The sequence below is a fragment of the Athene noctua genome, chromosome 16, assembly GCF_965140245.1.
Source record: "Athene noctua chromosome 16, bAthNoc1.hap1.1, whole genome shotgun sequence".
Lineage (NCBI taxonomy): Eukaryota > Metazoa > Chordata > Aves > Strigiformes > Strigidae > Athene > Athene noctua.
Window position 1 is genome coordinate 1,934,967 of NC_134052.1, and position 14,244 is coordinate 1,949,210.

Below are 14,244 nucleotides of genomic sequence, written 5' to 3' on the forward strand. Positions count from 1 at the left end.
CTCAGCCCGACTCTGCAAAGTTCTCCCCTACCCCACATCCCCCACAGCTCATCCAAACGGCCCTTAAACCCCCCCAGGGATGGGGACTCCCCCCTCCCTGGGCAGCCTGTTCCACTCTCTGACCACTCTGTCTGGGAAACATTTTCTCCTCATGCCCAGCCTGACCCTCCCCTGTTGCAGTGTAAACCCTCCTATGCAGTTTATTCCTCCTATTCCCTTCAGGCTTTTGTGTGCACTAAGCCTGGGAAAGACGCTCTATTCTCCGGGGCCCAAAAACCCCGGGAGGAGGCGCCCTGCGCGCACCGAGGGCACCTCTAGGCACGGAGCCCTGAGCCCGCGGAGGTTCTGCCGCCCTCCGCCGCCCCCTCCGCAGCGGAACGAGCGCGGACGGGGCCGCCCGGGCCAGCCCGGGGCTGCGGGGCGGGGCGAGGCCGCCGCCTCCCGCTCGGCCGCCGCGGGCGCAGGCGCGGCCCCGGGAACGACAACTCCCGGCGGGCGCGCGGCGGTTGCGCAGGCGCGTGGCGGTTGCGCAGGCGCGGGGGCGCGCGGCGGCGCGGGGGAGGGGAGTGCTGATGCAAGAGGCGAGCGCGGCGGGCGTCGGCGGGTCGCGTCCTGTCCCGCAGAGCTCCGGTCCCTGAGGGCTCGCCGCTCCGCCCGCTTCCCGCGCCGCAGCCATGTCGGGCGACGAGGTGAGACCCGGCGGCCGCCGCCCCCGGGGGAGCGGGGCTCGAGGCCTGCGCCGCGGCCGGCGCCGCCGCCGCCATGTGGGAGCTCGGGCCTGAGGCCTGCGCCGGGCGGCGAGCGCGGCCTCCGCCCTGGGGCAGAGCCGGCGCCCGGCTGCTGGGGCGGGCGGCGGTGCGTAAGTCCCGCGGCTCCGCCGGCCGCTGCCCCGCTCGCCGCCGTCCCCGAGCAGCGTGGGGGGAGGCTGCGGCCGCCTCACGGTGCGGTGGGCGGAGGCCGGACCGGGCCGACTGGGGGGCCGGCGCCTTCCCCGGGAGCCGTCCCGGCCTCTGCGCGCTGCGGAGTCCCGTCTGGCCCCGCGTATTGCTGGGGGAAGGCCCGGAGCTCGCCTGGAGCTCCCCGTGTTCCGCCGGCAGAGGCAGGGCCGGGGAGGGAGGCCGCTTCCCCCCGCCACCCCTTCTCCATCGTATTCACTCTCCGGAACTAGCGATACGGAGCCTTTAGTCAGTTCATTTACCTTCCTCTTGTATCAGGTGCTTTCTGTCTCAGGTGGTCACAGAGCAGTTCATCTGGAGTTTTCCGGTTTGTATGCAGTTGAAGTGTCACTAAAATTATTTTTCTTGCGTAATGCATTTGTTCAGACACTGAGGTGATATCAGGAATGTCTGATGTAGTAAAGTTACATCTCTCGATTGCTCTGTGTAGCAGACTTGACGGAATAAAAAAGGTGGCAGATACCACAGTTGAACTGTGGCTGGTGTATGTGTGGGAGCGAGTGAGCACACGTGCCTTCCAGAACTTCTCTGTGCCTGGTTGGTAGAAGTCATAGTTTGCTCTGGATGTTAAGTTGGTGAAACTTTTTAAAGTCAACGATCCTATGAAGTTGAGGAGGACGAAGACACATGAAGACAAATTTGCACCTTAAGCCTGTATAGATGTTACAAAACTTTGTTTTGGCACGTTGGACTGTAGCTTAAAATTTTCAGAGTTGCATACAAAATGAAACTCCCTGGTAGAAACAAGTACATGGTGCCCAGAAGTGTGGCACAGCAGAGGCAACGCGGGCCCTACTGGCAGGGGGAAGCAGTCTGTTAACACCAATTTGCTCTGTTAAAAATCCAGCTATATATATATGTAATCTTACTCGGTATCTAAAAGTTCTTCCCGCCCTGTAGTTTTATGAAGCACCAGTATATTATATTGGAGAGTGCTGTGTTTTGAGCAGATAGAGTGCTTACGTGCAAATTGGTCTTGATAATTTTGCACTCCATTGTAGACACTAGCTCAGTGTAGTGTAAGGATACCTGAACTATAACTTTATTAGTACTGAGTTGCTGTCTGCTTTGTAGACATGCCTGTGTTTATTCAGACTAAAGAAATGGTATTTATTTGTGACCTCTCTTAGAATCTCCAGCATTTGCCACTGTCACAGCAGCTTAGAATAATGTTGGCTTCTGTCTTGAGAGTTACATCTTGATTATGAGGCTTTAATTATTTTTTTTCAAATTCCCCCCCCCCCCCCCACGTTCTTGCTCATTTTTTTTTTTTTCTGCAAGTTGGGATTTTGACTGTGTAGGTCTTTGAAATAAGGAGTACGTAGATGGAGCTGGATGTGAGAGAAAACTGTGTGGTCTGCAGAAGGGAAAACCCTGTATGGGAATTTGGCTCTGAGAGCAGAAACAGAATGGAAAATCATAACCATTTCTACACAGGAAAAACATAGGGTTTGCTGTATTTGGGCTGGGGGTTTCAGTAGAGGGCCTGCAACTTTGTATTTTTTCAGTGCTTAAATGGTGTCATAATGCTTTGACTAATCAAATACACTGAACAGTGAAGAAGAATGAAGAAATTTCTGAAATGTCTGGCTCAGAAGGGAAAACACAGAACAGCCTGGTTATCAGGTTTAAATCGTGATTTGTTAAAATGTGTGTGACCTAAGACTCCTGCTTAGTTTTTGTTGAAGCCCTTGATGATCAAAATATTTCAGGCATAGATCTTCTCCTCAGGTTGTGGAACTTTGATATTAGCTTCCTGAGAGCAGTTACCATGTTGTGACTAAGTCTTAGGTTTGCAGAAGTTTGGCTTGATGTGACCAGATGGAGCAGTGCTTTGTTTTTTCAGTGTTAAAACTAAGTAGCTGGCCTTGAACAGTCTCCCGTGTCCAGTTGTCGTTGTGCAGTTCAGGTGATACCACCGAAGATACATTCTGTCTCTTGTAGACACAAGATGTGCTTTATGGTGGTTCAGGATGAAAGAAGTCTTTTTCTTCACAAACAGAAGAGTGATTTGGGGCAAGTGGGCTGGTTCCTTCTTGGAAATTACTACATTTGATCTAAGCATAGTCTTGTTTGCTTAATAATGTGAGAAGATAGAAAACTCTTCAGAGTCTTACAAAGCTTCTTCACTGAAATGAGTCATGATCTTGAAAATGGTGTTCGTGTGCTTGTTCCCAAAGCTGTGGACTTTTGCCGATGCAGGCAGCTTTCCTTCTGTTTCATCAGACTGGAGGTTACGAGAGGAAGCCAGCAGACGGTGTAACCGGTTGTGCACATTCTTTGATCACTGTGCATTACAGGAGCATGATTCATACGTGTGTCGAAGCATTAGAGGGAAGCCCTCTGAAAGAGCTTTTCTGAAAATCGTTCTAATGTAGTGTGTACAACTAAAGACACCCTTCAGCAGTTTGAAAGCCTTAAGCTTCAGCATCCCATGTGTGTGGACACTTGTGTGGTGCTGTGCTTCAGACACCCATATATGTGGCTTGTTGCCTTTCAATAGAGCTTTTATGAAACATGTATGTTCCAGAAAGTTGGAAGACTATCACAAAAATATCATGTGTAGGAGAATGAGAAGTGTGAGGAAAAGATTGCTTCAGGGGGAAGGGAGAGTGCCGAACTTGCAGGGTTTAATAAAACAAGAAGTTGGGAGAACCGCTCCTTTGATGAAGCGGTGAGTGAGGGTATTCATAATGTGGAATTTTAACTATTTGTGAGAACATTCTTCAATTACTAGATAAGAAAAACTGGAGAAAGAGTCTCGTTAAGTGTCTAAAATTGTCTGATGTATTAAATACAGTGTGAAACTATGGCCAGATGTATGTAACAAAACTGACCAAGAGCTGTGATGTCCAACTTGCATCTTTAGTGAAAAAAGTAAGAAGCATTCCTGTGTTGGAAAACTGAAGAGCTCATGTGTTAAAATAGCTCACATCTGTAGATGATTGGAAGTGAGTCCTGAGGTTAGTGCCTTCTTCACAGTCAGACTAGGTGAATTCAGCTTATTCACTGGTAATAGAATTCATTAACAGCTTTTAATCACTTGGTGTCTAAGATTGTCTCCCACCTGTGGGAGAAAAGGATGAGACCTTTGCTCCTTCACAGTGTTGAGAGTTGCTGTATTACCAGCCCCTTCTGGGTCTCTCCATAGTCCAGAGCATTCTTGTCAATAGAGTTGTTGGTAAATCTCACCTTTTAATAAATCTGGAAATTAAAATATCTCACATGGAAGTACGAAGTGTAACTGACATGTAATCAGGCTCTCTGGTATAGGTGTGCTTAAATTTTTTTCTGGTGCTGAGTAGTTCAGTGAGTGCTTTGCATAGTCTTACTTCAGAATCTGAATCCATAAGGATAATAAAATGGAGAAGCAGCTGGTAGCTAGGCTGTCAAAGATGCATGGCTTTAATATATTTTCAGCTGAACTAATACATAGATGGCAGGAAAGTTGGACTGTGGCAGGAAAAGTAGCAGAAGCTCTAAACTGTCAAGCAGTGTTCTGATCTCTTCTAATTGGTCACATCAGTTATGCCTTCGGGCAAGATCTGTTGTGTTTTTAAAGAAGCCTAGGAAATCACTGTATTACGTTGTCACAGATCTAGAAAAATCCCTAGTTGAGATTGAAGCCAAGGAACAGTTTGTGTAATTGAAGGAATGTTGAGAGAAACTTAAAGGTGTTATAAGTGTTAAATGGTAGGTGATTATTACACTCCTAAGGAATTCTTGACTTTTACAGATGATTTTCGATCCCACTATGAGCAAGAAGAAGAAGAAAAAGAAGAAGCCCTTTATGTTGGATGAAGAAGGAGGGGATACACAAGCAGAAGAGACTCAGCAGTCAGAAACAAAAGAAGTTGAACCAGAGCCAACAGAAGACAAAGATGTTGAAGCAGACGAAGAAGACAGCAGGAAGAAAGGTAAAGTGAATCCATGTAGATAAACTCTCAAAGGTATTCTCTTCAGTATTTTCAGCCTACAAGCCCTATTTCAAGAATTTGGCATCACAGTCTGTAATGCTGGGGCTCAGGTTTGTGTAGAGGCTTGTGAGTAAATAGTCTGCTGCCTGTTTGGAGGGCTTATTTCCCTCCTGCTTGAAATTATGTTCACAGACATCCAGCAAGCTACCAGTGGCTTACATAAATTCCACGTTCCTGATGCAGAGTGTTTTGTGTTAGATGATGAAAAGAGAATCCCTTAAATAGTTAACAGAAAGTTCTGTGTCTTCAACATGCAGTTGTTACAATAACAACACAATTATGGCTGGTTTTCATTTGAACAATTAAGCAAGAGTGTGCTAACAAATATGGTTAAAAGGGTTTCTAGTTTTTGGACAACTGTGAGTGTGATAACTAGAGCGTTCTTTGGAATCCTTCAGGAAATAAGCTTGTGATTGTGTATGTAACCTTACTTTTTAAATTGAGGACAATGTCATTTCAAGGTGACCTGATTCAGGGAATGCTGTGAGCTTAAATCCAGTTATGTTGATATAATTGGCTCCTGCAGTAGACCAAAGAAACTATACTTTCCTCCTACAGTTTTGTTTTCATTTTTTTTCAAGGATCTCTACTATAATGACAGAAGTGGCTTGTTTCATTTGTACAGCAGAGAGATTAAGCACTTAAGGAAATGCAGTTAGAAGATGCAGAAACTGTAAAATAGTACTGAGGTACTTGGGGGTAGAGGGGAATGATTTCTTTAAAACCTGAAGGATATCTGTAGGGGCTATAGATAATTGCTTATGTCTTACTGTAATGTTTTGAAGAATTGGATGTATATTAGAAACCTTGATGTCTAAACTGTTTCTATAGTTATTGCACTTATTTTGGCAATCCTTTGTTTTTTAGATGCAACAGATGACCTGGATGATTTAAACTTCTTCAATCAAAAGAAAAAGAAGAAAAAAACAAAAAAGATATTTGATATAGATGAAGCAGAAGAAGGTGTAAAGGTTTGCATAACTGCATCTTGTCTATAGCTGAAAAATTTTCTTCCTTTCATTTTCTGGGGATTGGCAGTGCAGGAGTTGCTTCGAGTCTGTCATTGTGTCTTAGTGCAGTTAATAATGAAACTTATGTTTCACTGTGTCTTTCATATATAGTAGATTCTGCCGAACATGTTGCTTCTGCAGGGCTCTTTGCCCAGAACAGAAAAAAAATCTGACGATTGGCACAAGGACAAGTAGTTCTGCAATCTGTAGTGGGGGTTGACTAGCATCAAGGTTAATTGTCTTTTGGGGTGAGAGAAGTAAATGGATGTTAGAAGCCATGCACAGAATAGTCCTCTAAAGGCCAGCACTTCAAATAAAGGGTATATATCTGCTAAGAAATCTCTTTTTATTCTGGTGTTTTCTTCCAGAATGATTGGCTACTGTTCTGTGTTCCAGAAGGTGTACAAGATATTTTTATGCTTCTCAAGTTTTATTCCAAGTCTTGGTTTTGTATCACATGTCTGTAACTGGCAAGCCCAGAGAGCAAGAGGACAGAGAAGTGTCACATGTAAACCTCTTCTTTAGATTCTGCCTCTTGGGAAAGAAGATGTCCCTCTGATTTGCCCTAGACAGGCAAAATGCTTGCTCCACACGTGCAGAATTGTGATTAAAAAAATTGAACTGGCTGCACATAGAACAGTTTTGCCTTACCTTATTGTCTGGCAAGTAGCGTGTTCTGTTCCCTTTTGCCCTAAAATGGCTGATGCCTTTAGGTGAGTATAGTGTGACCTTGTTCTTGACCAGCCAGAAGTTTAGACCAGAAGATTTTTTGCCTGAATTACTTAATACAAAATCAACTGTTCCAAAGAAAATAGTATAAAGTAAGTTTTAATACAAGACTGCACTGTTAGATGCATGTACGTCATTGTATATGCTTCTCATATAACAATTATGGTGTAGTGAAGTGCTGTCTTCAACATACTTTAGTTCCATTTTTATCTGTTACATTTCAGGATTGTGATGGATATTACTAGTATTCATCTAGTATAGTGTACTACTATTACTATTTCTGATGATGTATAATGGAGGTTTGTATTTAATACTGTAAACTATGGTCTTATTTCTTTGCAGGACTTGAAAATTGAAGGAGATGTGCCAGAGGCAGTAGAACCTGAAGATGACCTTGATATCATGCTGGGCAATAAAAAAAAGAAAAAGAAGAATGTGAAGTTTCCAGATGAAGATGAGATAATGGAGAAGGATGAAGGTAAAAGGATAATCTAGCTCAATGAGACATTGACAGTGAAAAGTATCCCATGTTGTAGGTGAATAAGTTCTGTTCGAGTGCCTTTTTTGTTTCAAAATTCCTTTTGTTACCTTTACCACTACACTGTTTATCAGAAAAATGTCCTATAAAAGCACTGTATAAATTTGCCGTAAGTGCTGGTGTCCCTTCTAGGCAGACAGAGAAGACTTGTGTTTGCATCTTAGTGGAATGTTCTTTGAGGTACTTTTTAGAAATGGTGTCAGCATGAGGTTAAAGAATGTTGGTTTTTTTTCTTAATGAATCCCAAACAAATTTCTTCACAGCTTTTGAGGATGAAGATAGCAAAAAAGATGATGGAATTTCTTTTAGCCTTCAGTCAGGACCTGCGTGGGCAGGCTCAGAAAGGGACTACACGTATGACGAGGTAATGTTCAAAAGACTTTTTAAAAAATATTTTTCCAGGTTGATGTGCATCAGTAGAGGAGGACCTTATGCTCCTGTGTTCTTATTTCTAACTTAAAATTAAGGGACTTCTAGTCAGAAGCTTGTAAACAGAAAAATAACAGAAAGCACATCTTTTACCACAGTTAACTTTCATATAGGGTAATATTAGGATAATATTAGCGCCTCTGCAGGTAGACTGAAGTATTGTAGATTATGAAGTAAACCTTTGAGGAAATAATTTATTTTGCATTTATCAGAACATTTAAGTGTGTGTTCAAAAGCATATGGGGAAATGCTGATGGGCAAAGACAGTCTAGTATTCATTGTGAACACTGTTTCAGGCTTTTTAGAAGTGATGTACTTTGCTTGAGAAATTCAAGATATTCATGTAGATGTGAATCCCTTTTTTTCACAGTTGCTCAACAGAGTATTTAACATCATGCGGGAAAAAAATCCAGATATGGTAGCTGGAGAAAAACGAAAATTTGTCATGAAGCCTCCACAAGTTGTAAGAGTAGGGACCAAGAAAACATCTTTTGTCAACTTTACAGATATCTGCAAATTGTAAGTTTACTCTTAAGATTTCCCTGAAATAGCAGATGAATGTGTTTTTCTGTGCTGTTGGCTGTTGTGTTGGATGCATGTTTCCTGGTAAAGGACTAGCCAGAAACAAACTGAAAGCTTTTCATTCTAGTCATACTGCACACTTCCTCTACATCTCTCTGTAAGAAGATATTTATGGAGATGATTTATTGAGATAATTTATTATGTTATGCTTAAATTATGGAAATAGCAGGCTTGCTCCATGGGCTGCATGGACTGAAACTAAACCAATTGATTTTGTGAGTTCACTGGCTTCTATAAACTCTGTAGTTGGGTCACCAGTGATACTTATTTGCAAGTCTTGGGGTGGGAGTGTGGGGAAAGTGCTTTCTAATTTGACCTGGCTGCAAATACTATTCTCTTGGTAAATGGTATGGAATACGTTTTGGTTTTTTTTTTCCCATGATTTTCTGCAGTGCTTTCTATGTCTTAATTATTTCTTGTGAAGGTAGTTCTATTCTTTGTGGGCACTTCTGGGAATGCGTGTCTGATTTGTTTAAGTGTGCCAGAAACCAGTCCTGATGAAATCATACTGAGGATCTGGGTAGTGAATTTTTAATGGTAACTAGTAACACTTTTTTCAGGGAATGGCAGGGGGGATGGGAGAATAGGAATGGAAAATCTCAGATAAAAAAGTTATTTTTTCAGTAGTTATTGTAATTGTGAGTTTGGTTTGGGGGAGGTTGTGGGGTGTCTTTGTGGACTTTTCAGTGTTCTTGTGTCCTCAGTCATTGTCTGCCCTGCTCTTTGGTGCACACCCTCTGGCACTGCCCCCTTTTAAACTTAGTAATTTAGGATCATGTTAGCCTGCCAGTCCTGTATAACGATCAAATTTCTCTGAAGGAGGGAGGTTAAACATATCCTTACTCTTATTTTTAGATTACATCGTCAGCCAAAACATCTTCTGGCATTTTTGTTGGCAGAATTGGGTACAAGGTAAGGCTACTGGGCTATCTCTGTGCTTATGCATGTAGGAAGCAATGGCAGCATAGTTGACATCTGATCAAAAATAAAATTCTTGGGTTTACATCTGTATACACGTGCTTGAACATCAGGCTCTCCTTCCCTGCACTTAGATGCTGTGCTGGGTGATTGAAGCAATGCCATCTTGCAGAAGAGGAACTGAAACTATAAATCCTAGGGAACAGCCTGGATAAGGGTTTGGATATCCTGTTTGGAACCTTTCTTAAAAGATGCTCTGACAGCAGAGCTGTTTGTTGCAGTCGATGACGATGGTGCTGTGGCTCACATCACCTTGAGGCAGATGATAGGCAGCTAGGGAAGAGGGAATGCCTGGCTGCCTCATGGTGAGTCTTGTGGGCCTGTAGCGAGTTATTCTGGCTAGTGCTGCAGGTAAATCCACCTGTCTTAGCATAGAATCAGTGTTGTTTTATATGTTTCTTATCAAAGATCTTGTGCTGTGGTAGTGTACTTTCTGGTTGTCTCTTCATTACTCTGTTAGAGACTACAGTGTTGCTGTGTGTAGACACAGAGATCAAGGAGTCTTAATTGCAATGTGTATATAACAAATGCCCATTTGATTAGGCTTCGGAATCTCTTCAGCTCCAGACAGCTTAAAAACTTAGAAACCATGATGTGAAAACCAATCAATTTAATACATCAGAATGACTAGAAGAGGATCTTATTAGTCATACTACACCTTACTGGGGAGTTGTCTTGGTCACTTCTGTGAGAGAAGCAGGTGTCGATTCTCAATTCTGTAAAGTTCTTCTGGTGGGGTAGTGTAACTGAGCCTGGTTCCTGGTGGAGTTGACTGTAGTGAGGGTTATGCGTGGCAAAACTACCTGTAGGTTTTCAAGCACCTTCAGAATTTTGCACTCTTTTCCACAAAGTAATTCTGGCTTACTCTTATCTAGAAGAATGCGTCATTATCTCGCTTCATGTTCCTGACTGGTTTTAATGCTTGGCATCTTCTGCAAATCAAATACTGAACTAATTTTTCTTTTAAATTAGTGGCTCAATAGATGGTAACAACCAGCTTGTAATCAAAGGAAGATTCCAGCAAAAACAGATAGAAAACGTCTTGAGAAGATATATCAGTAAGTTTAACTCCCTCTTCCACTACAGATTTCTCTCAAACCCCTTTTGATGCCCAGTGCCCATGTATGGCCCATGTGTGTGCATGCTGTGGAGATTCTGTGCTAAGAAGCTACAACTTTGCTGCAGCTTTATAATGAAATAATGCAAGTACAGGTGTTTCTACTGTGTTTATAAATAAGCACAGAGGTTGTAATCTGGCCAGGCACTAAAACATACCAAGGAAAACAGTAAGAGCATTTGAGAATTGCTGCTTTTTCATCTGACTTTTATTTTGTGGCTTTGAGGACTATGGAAAATAACAGTAATTGTAAATTTTAAAGTCTGTTGTACACATTAATTAAGAGAGCGTGCGCTGGTGGCCAAAGGGTTCACAGATTATATGTAACAAAACCCACTGCTTTAGTGCTGTGTCCGTACGAGAGCTGCTGACATCTGTGAATGCTGTTTCAGCAGAGGATGTTATGGAACACAGTGGGAAGTCTTAACTGGTGGTTACTGTTTTTTTTTTTAAAAAAACAGTGTCAGTGTATGATGCACCATATGAAACCTGGGAACTAGGGGGAATTTTTAGATCGCGTCAACCTCTGTGGTTTTCATGGTAAGCCACTTCTGAGTTGAAAGGTTGTTCAAAGGCATCTAACAAGGTAACTTTTAAACTGAAGGCTGAAGAAGTGGTGTCTTATCAGCTGATAATGCATTATCTTTTAAGTGTGACTTAATTTCTTTTCTGCAGAGGAGTATGTCACCTGTCATACGTGTCGGTCACCAGACACAATCCTACAGAAGGACACCAGATTATATTTCTTGCAGTGTGAGACCTGCCACTCTCGCTGCTCCGTCGCCAGCATCAAAACTGGTTTCCAGGCTGTCACAGGCAAGAGAGCACAGCTCCGTGCCAAAGCTAACTAGTTTGCTAATCAACACTGGATTTTGCAAAGTGTTCTGGGGAGATATGACTGGACAGGTTTACAATCGGAGTGGATTTACCATTGTATTAAAACAAGATTGTAAAAACGACAAGAAATTTGGCTCTTGATTGATTGGTCTGTGAAATCCTTGCAAGATGCAGATCCTCAAGCTGTTCACATACATTTGCTCATTGAATATATTTTACCAACTGTAAGGAACGTGATGGGAAAGGAGGTGCTTTTTAATCCATTCAGACTTCTGTAAAACACGAGATAAATTAAAGATACTATAACAGTGAGTGTCTTCGATTTGGCTTTTTCCTTCAGTTTTCTCTTTTTCAAACAGCTGATGGGAATGGTTGGCATGTTATTCTGCAGATCATGTCACTGAACTATGTCCAAGACCCAGAATAAAACTTAAGAAAAAGGTTATTTTGCTTTTACATAACAAGCTTATTTTTAGTTAGGCTATCGTTAAACAGAGAAACCAGTCACAAGGTCATGGGGATAATATACCAACATGAGAACTACTCAGGCTCTTATAGCCATGTTAATATGGGAATGTATTCTGCACAGAAAGTGACATCAGGTCACGTTGATACTGCTTAATTAGGCAGAATGTAGCTCTGAGATAGTTCAGACACCATATGGATGCTGAGTTTTAATATAGAATTGATAAATTGTACTGTAAGCTTTCGTAGTGTCATAATACTAAATTTTGCAATTTCTAATAGAGAAATTTTCTATTTCTAAAAGTCCTGCACTCTTCACCACTTTAAAAAGTATCTAACTAAATGCAGCAAAAAAGAGGAGAGGAAAAAAAAAAATTAAGGATATGAGTAATGTCATTATATGATGGCTGCAACACGGTGTCTTATATAAATCTTGAATTTACAGAAGATCCTGCCAAGTAGTTTGAGTTCCAAATTAACACATTATGCTTCTTGATCATAACGTGCACTCTCTCTGCTAGCAGTCAGTATGGGTAATCTCTAGGGGACATGCATAGTGCTGTCCTAACTAGTTTTTCTAGTGCTGTAAAAGCTTTGTTACATCTGCCAAGTACAAAGGGGGAGTGAAATCCCTCTGGAGCATGGTGAGGAGGGACAGTTCTCGTTGAATCACCAGAATGGCACAGGGTCAGGGTAAGGTGTAGTGGCTCAGGACCCAGGGCACCCATCCATGCAGGTAAGCAGAGTAGCCTCCCCAGAGAAAATGGTGGTCATTCTGAATGCATTTCATCAAATGTCAGAAACTGAAGGGTTCATAACAAGTTTTAATCTTTGTATGTAAATGCAGAATGCAGTCTTGCTGGGAAGTCACTAACTTGCTATTTGAAAACTTGACAGCACTGTAAGGCAAAAATAAGGTTTTATGGTTGGTTTCTTAAAAGCATTTTGGATTTCAAGTGAGCTATAACAAATGTTGGATGTATCTTTAAGTGAATAAAGCCAGGATCAGTGCCTCTTGTAACATTATTGTTGTATTCTTGTTTTTTTTTCTCTAGCAAATACGCATTCTCCTGTTGGAAGTAAAACTTTTTGGAGAACTGCTAGTTGCCTTTTTGTTTCAGTGACTTGCTGTTGGGAGACACTGAAATAGCTGAAGAACAGTGAATCTTTCTGTTTTTAAATGCTTACATTTTCCTGTGTCAAGTACCTTTTAACATGGTTTTAAAAAAATCATGCAGTATACCCTTGAGCTGCTGCTGTGTTTTAGTGCATTAAATACAGAGTTTGACTTCAGTATATTTGGATCAAAAAGATCAAGTTAAGAAATTATTGTTCAAATGCATCATCTGTGAGCTCTCCTGGCTCACAGGAGAGCTTTATAGGTCTATTTTATAGATGTATTTTGTGTTCGTGCATGAAATCCTGAAGGCATTGATTTTGATGACTAATATTTGAGTGAAACATCCTGAGCTGTAGGTTCAGATTTTACCTGTGGAATAGCCTCACTGATGCATGAAGTGTCTTCTGTTTTCAGGAGCAGATACTTGATTTTCATTTGTTTTTTAAAAAACACCTTCTTCCAGTGTCCATTCAAAAACTGTAGTCTACCACAAATGTATGAATATAAATGCCTCTTGCTCCTTGTAAGGCTGATGTAAGTTTGAAGTGCAGCCATGTGTTTTGCAGACCCAAAAAAGTAAGAGTTTTGGACTTAAGAGGAATGTAAGAAGTAGCTTAAAGATGGAGCTCTTAACAGATTAGGGTGGTAGCTTTGCCTGGGGCCTGCATGCAGGCATGTGTTCAGAGGCAAACAGAACTGTGTTTGTCCATGTTTTATTCTCGGCTAAACTATGGAGATGTGGGAGTGAGATTTTTTTTTTTTTTTTTATGTACTGAAAGGCTGTAGAGCAGAATGGGATCCTTGTTTGAATGGGTTGGGGAGGAGGCTGGGAGCTACCAAAAAGTAGTGATGCAGCTGGGTTGCTCCTCTCTGGGGCTCCTGCCATGCCCAGCGTTCTCTTAAACCTTAGTGAAGCAATCTGAGCTGTTGCAGGTCTGTTCCTTCCCAGCAGTAATGATGCAACACATCTTTCAGCCCAGAACATGCAAAAAAACCAAGCAGACAAAATCTTTTGAGACTTGTCACTGGAGGTCCTAGGAGAGCTATACAGAAGTCATGTTGCTGTCAGCCTGAAATTTGCAGATATCCTAAGAAGAATAATCTCTTTATAACCTGCTTTTGCCAGGTAAATGCTTTTATTTTCCAGGGTTAGAACTCAGGGTTAGGTGACCTTGTTCAGGTCACCGAAGTAACCAGTAAAATGAAAACAATCTAGTTCCCTAGTGTAGTATAGGTGCAGCAGCATCATCTACCTTTGAGGTGGTGTGGTTCTGTTCTGCTGAAATAGTCAATGGTTAACTATTATGGAAATAAGTGAGATTAAACTCTTAATGGAAACTTCTGGGCAGAGCAAGGTTTTACTCAAAGCAGTAGTATTTTCATGAACAGAAATGTTATAAAGAAGCAGCATTGCAGCAGCATCTCCATGGAGAGTGGGGGATTTCTGGTTAGTTCTGTGCATGGGTCATCATGCACTGTGGCCTCCAGGTGTACACCACACCCAAA

At 42.2% G+C, this 14,244-nt stretch overlaps 1 protein-coding gene across 2 annotated transcripts; it reads left to right on the forward strand.

The window, feature by feature from the left end:
- Window positions 1-540: 540 nt before the first annotated feature.
- On the forward strand, window positions 541-11,475 carry EIF2S2 (eukaryotic translation initiation factor 2 subunit beta). 2 transcript variants are annotated; one of them, XM_074920323.1, is made up of 9 exons: window positions 541-689; window positions 4,693-4,873; window positions 5,801-5,904; window positions 7,015-7,150; window positions 7,474-7,574; window positions 8,010-8,158; window positions 9,077-9,133; window positions 10,172-10,257; window positions 10,992-11,475. In XM_074920323.1, exons 1-9 carry the CDS (start codon window positions 675-677, stop codon window positions 11,165-11,167), a joined length of 1,005 nt encoding a protein of 334 aa, XP_074776424.1. In that variant the 5' UTR covers window positions 541-674; the 3' UTR covers window positions 11,168-11,475. The 2 variants fall into 2 exon arrangements, with proteins under 2 accessions (XP_074776424.1, XP_074776425.1); XM_074920324.1 differs by lacking the exon at window positions 9,077-9,133.
- The last annotated feature ends 2,769 nt before the right edge of the window (window positions 11,476-14,244 follow it).

What these genes read in the sequence shown, in the direction of transcription:
- EIF2S2 (XM_074920323.1), top strand. An exon ending in AGAAGACAGCAGGAAGAAAG is followed by an intron (nt 4,874 to 5,800) that starts GTAAAGTGAATC and finishes TTTGTTTTTTAG; the next exon opens with ATGCAACAGATGACCTGGAT. An exon ending in TTGGCAGAATTGGGTACAAG is followed by an intron (nt 9,134 to 10,171) that starts GTAAGGCTACTG and finishes CTTTTAAATTAG; the next exon opens with TGGCTCAATAGATGGTAACA.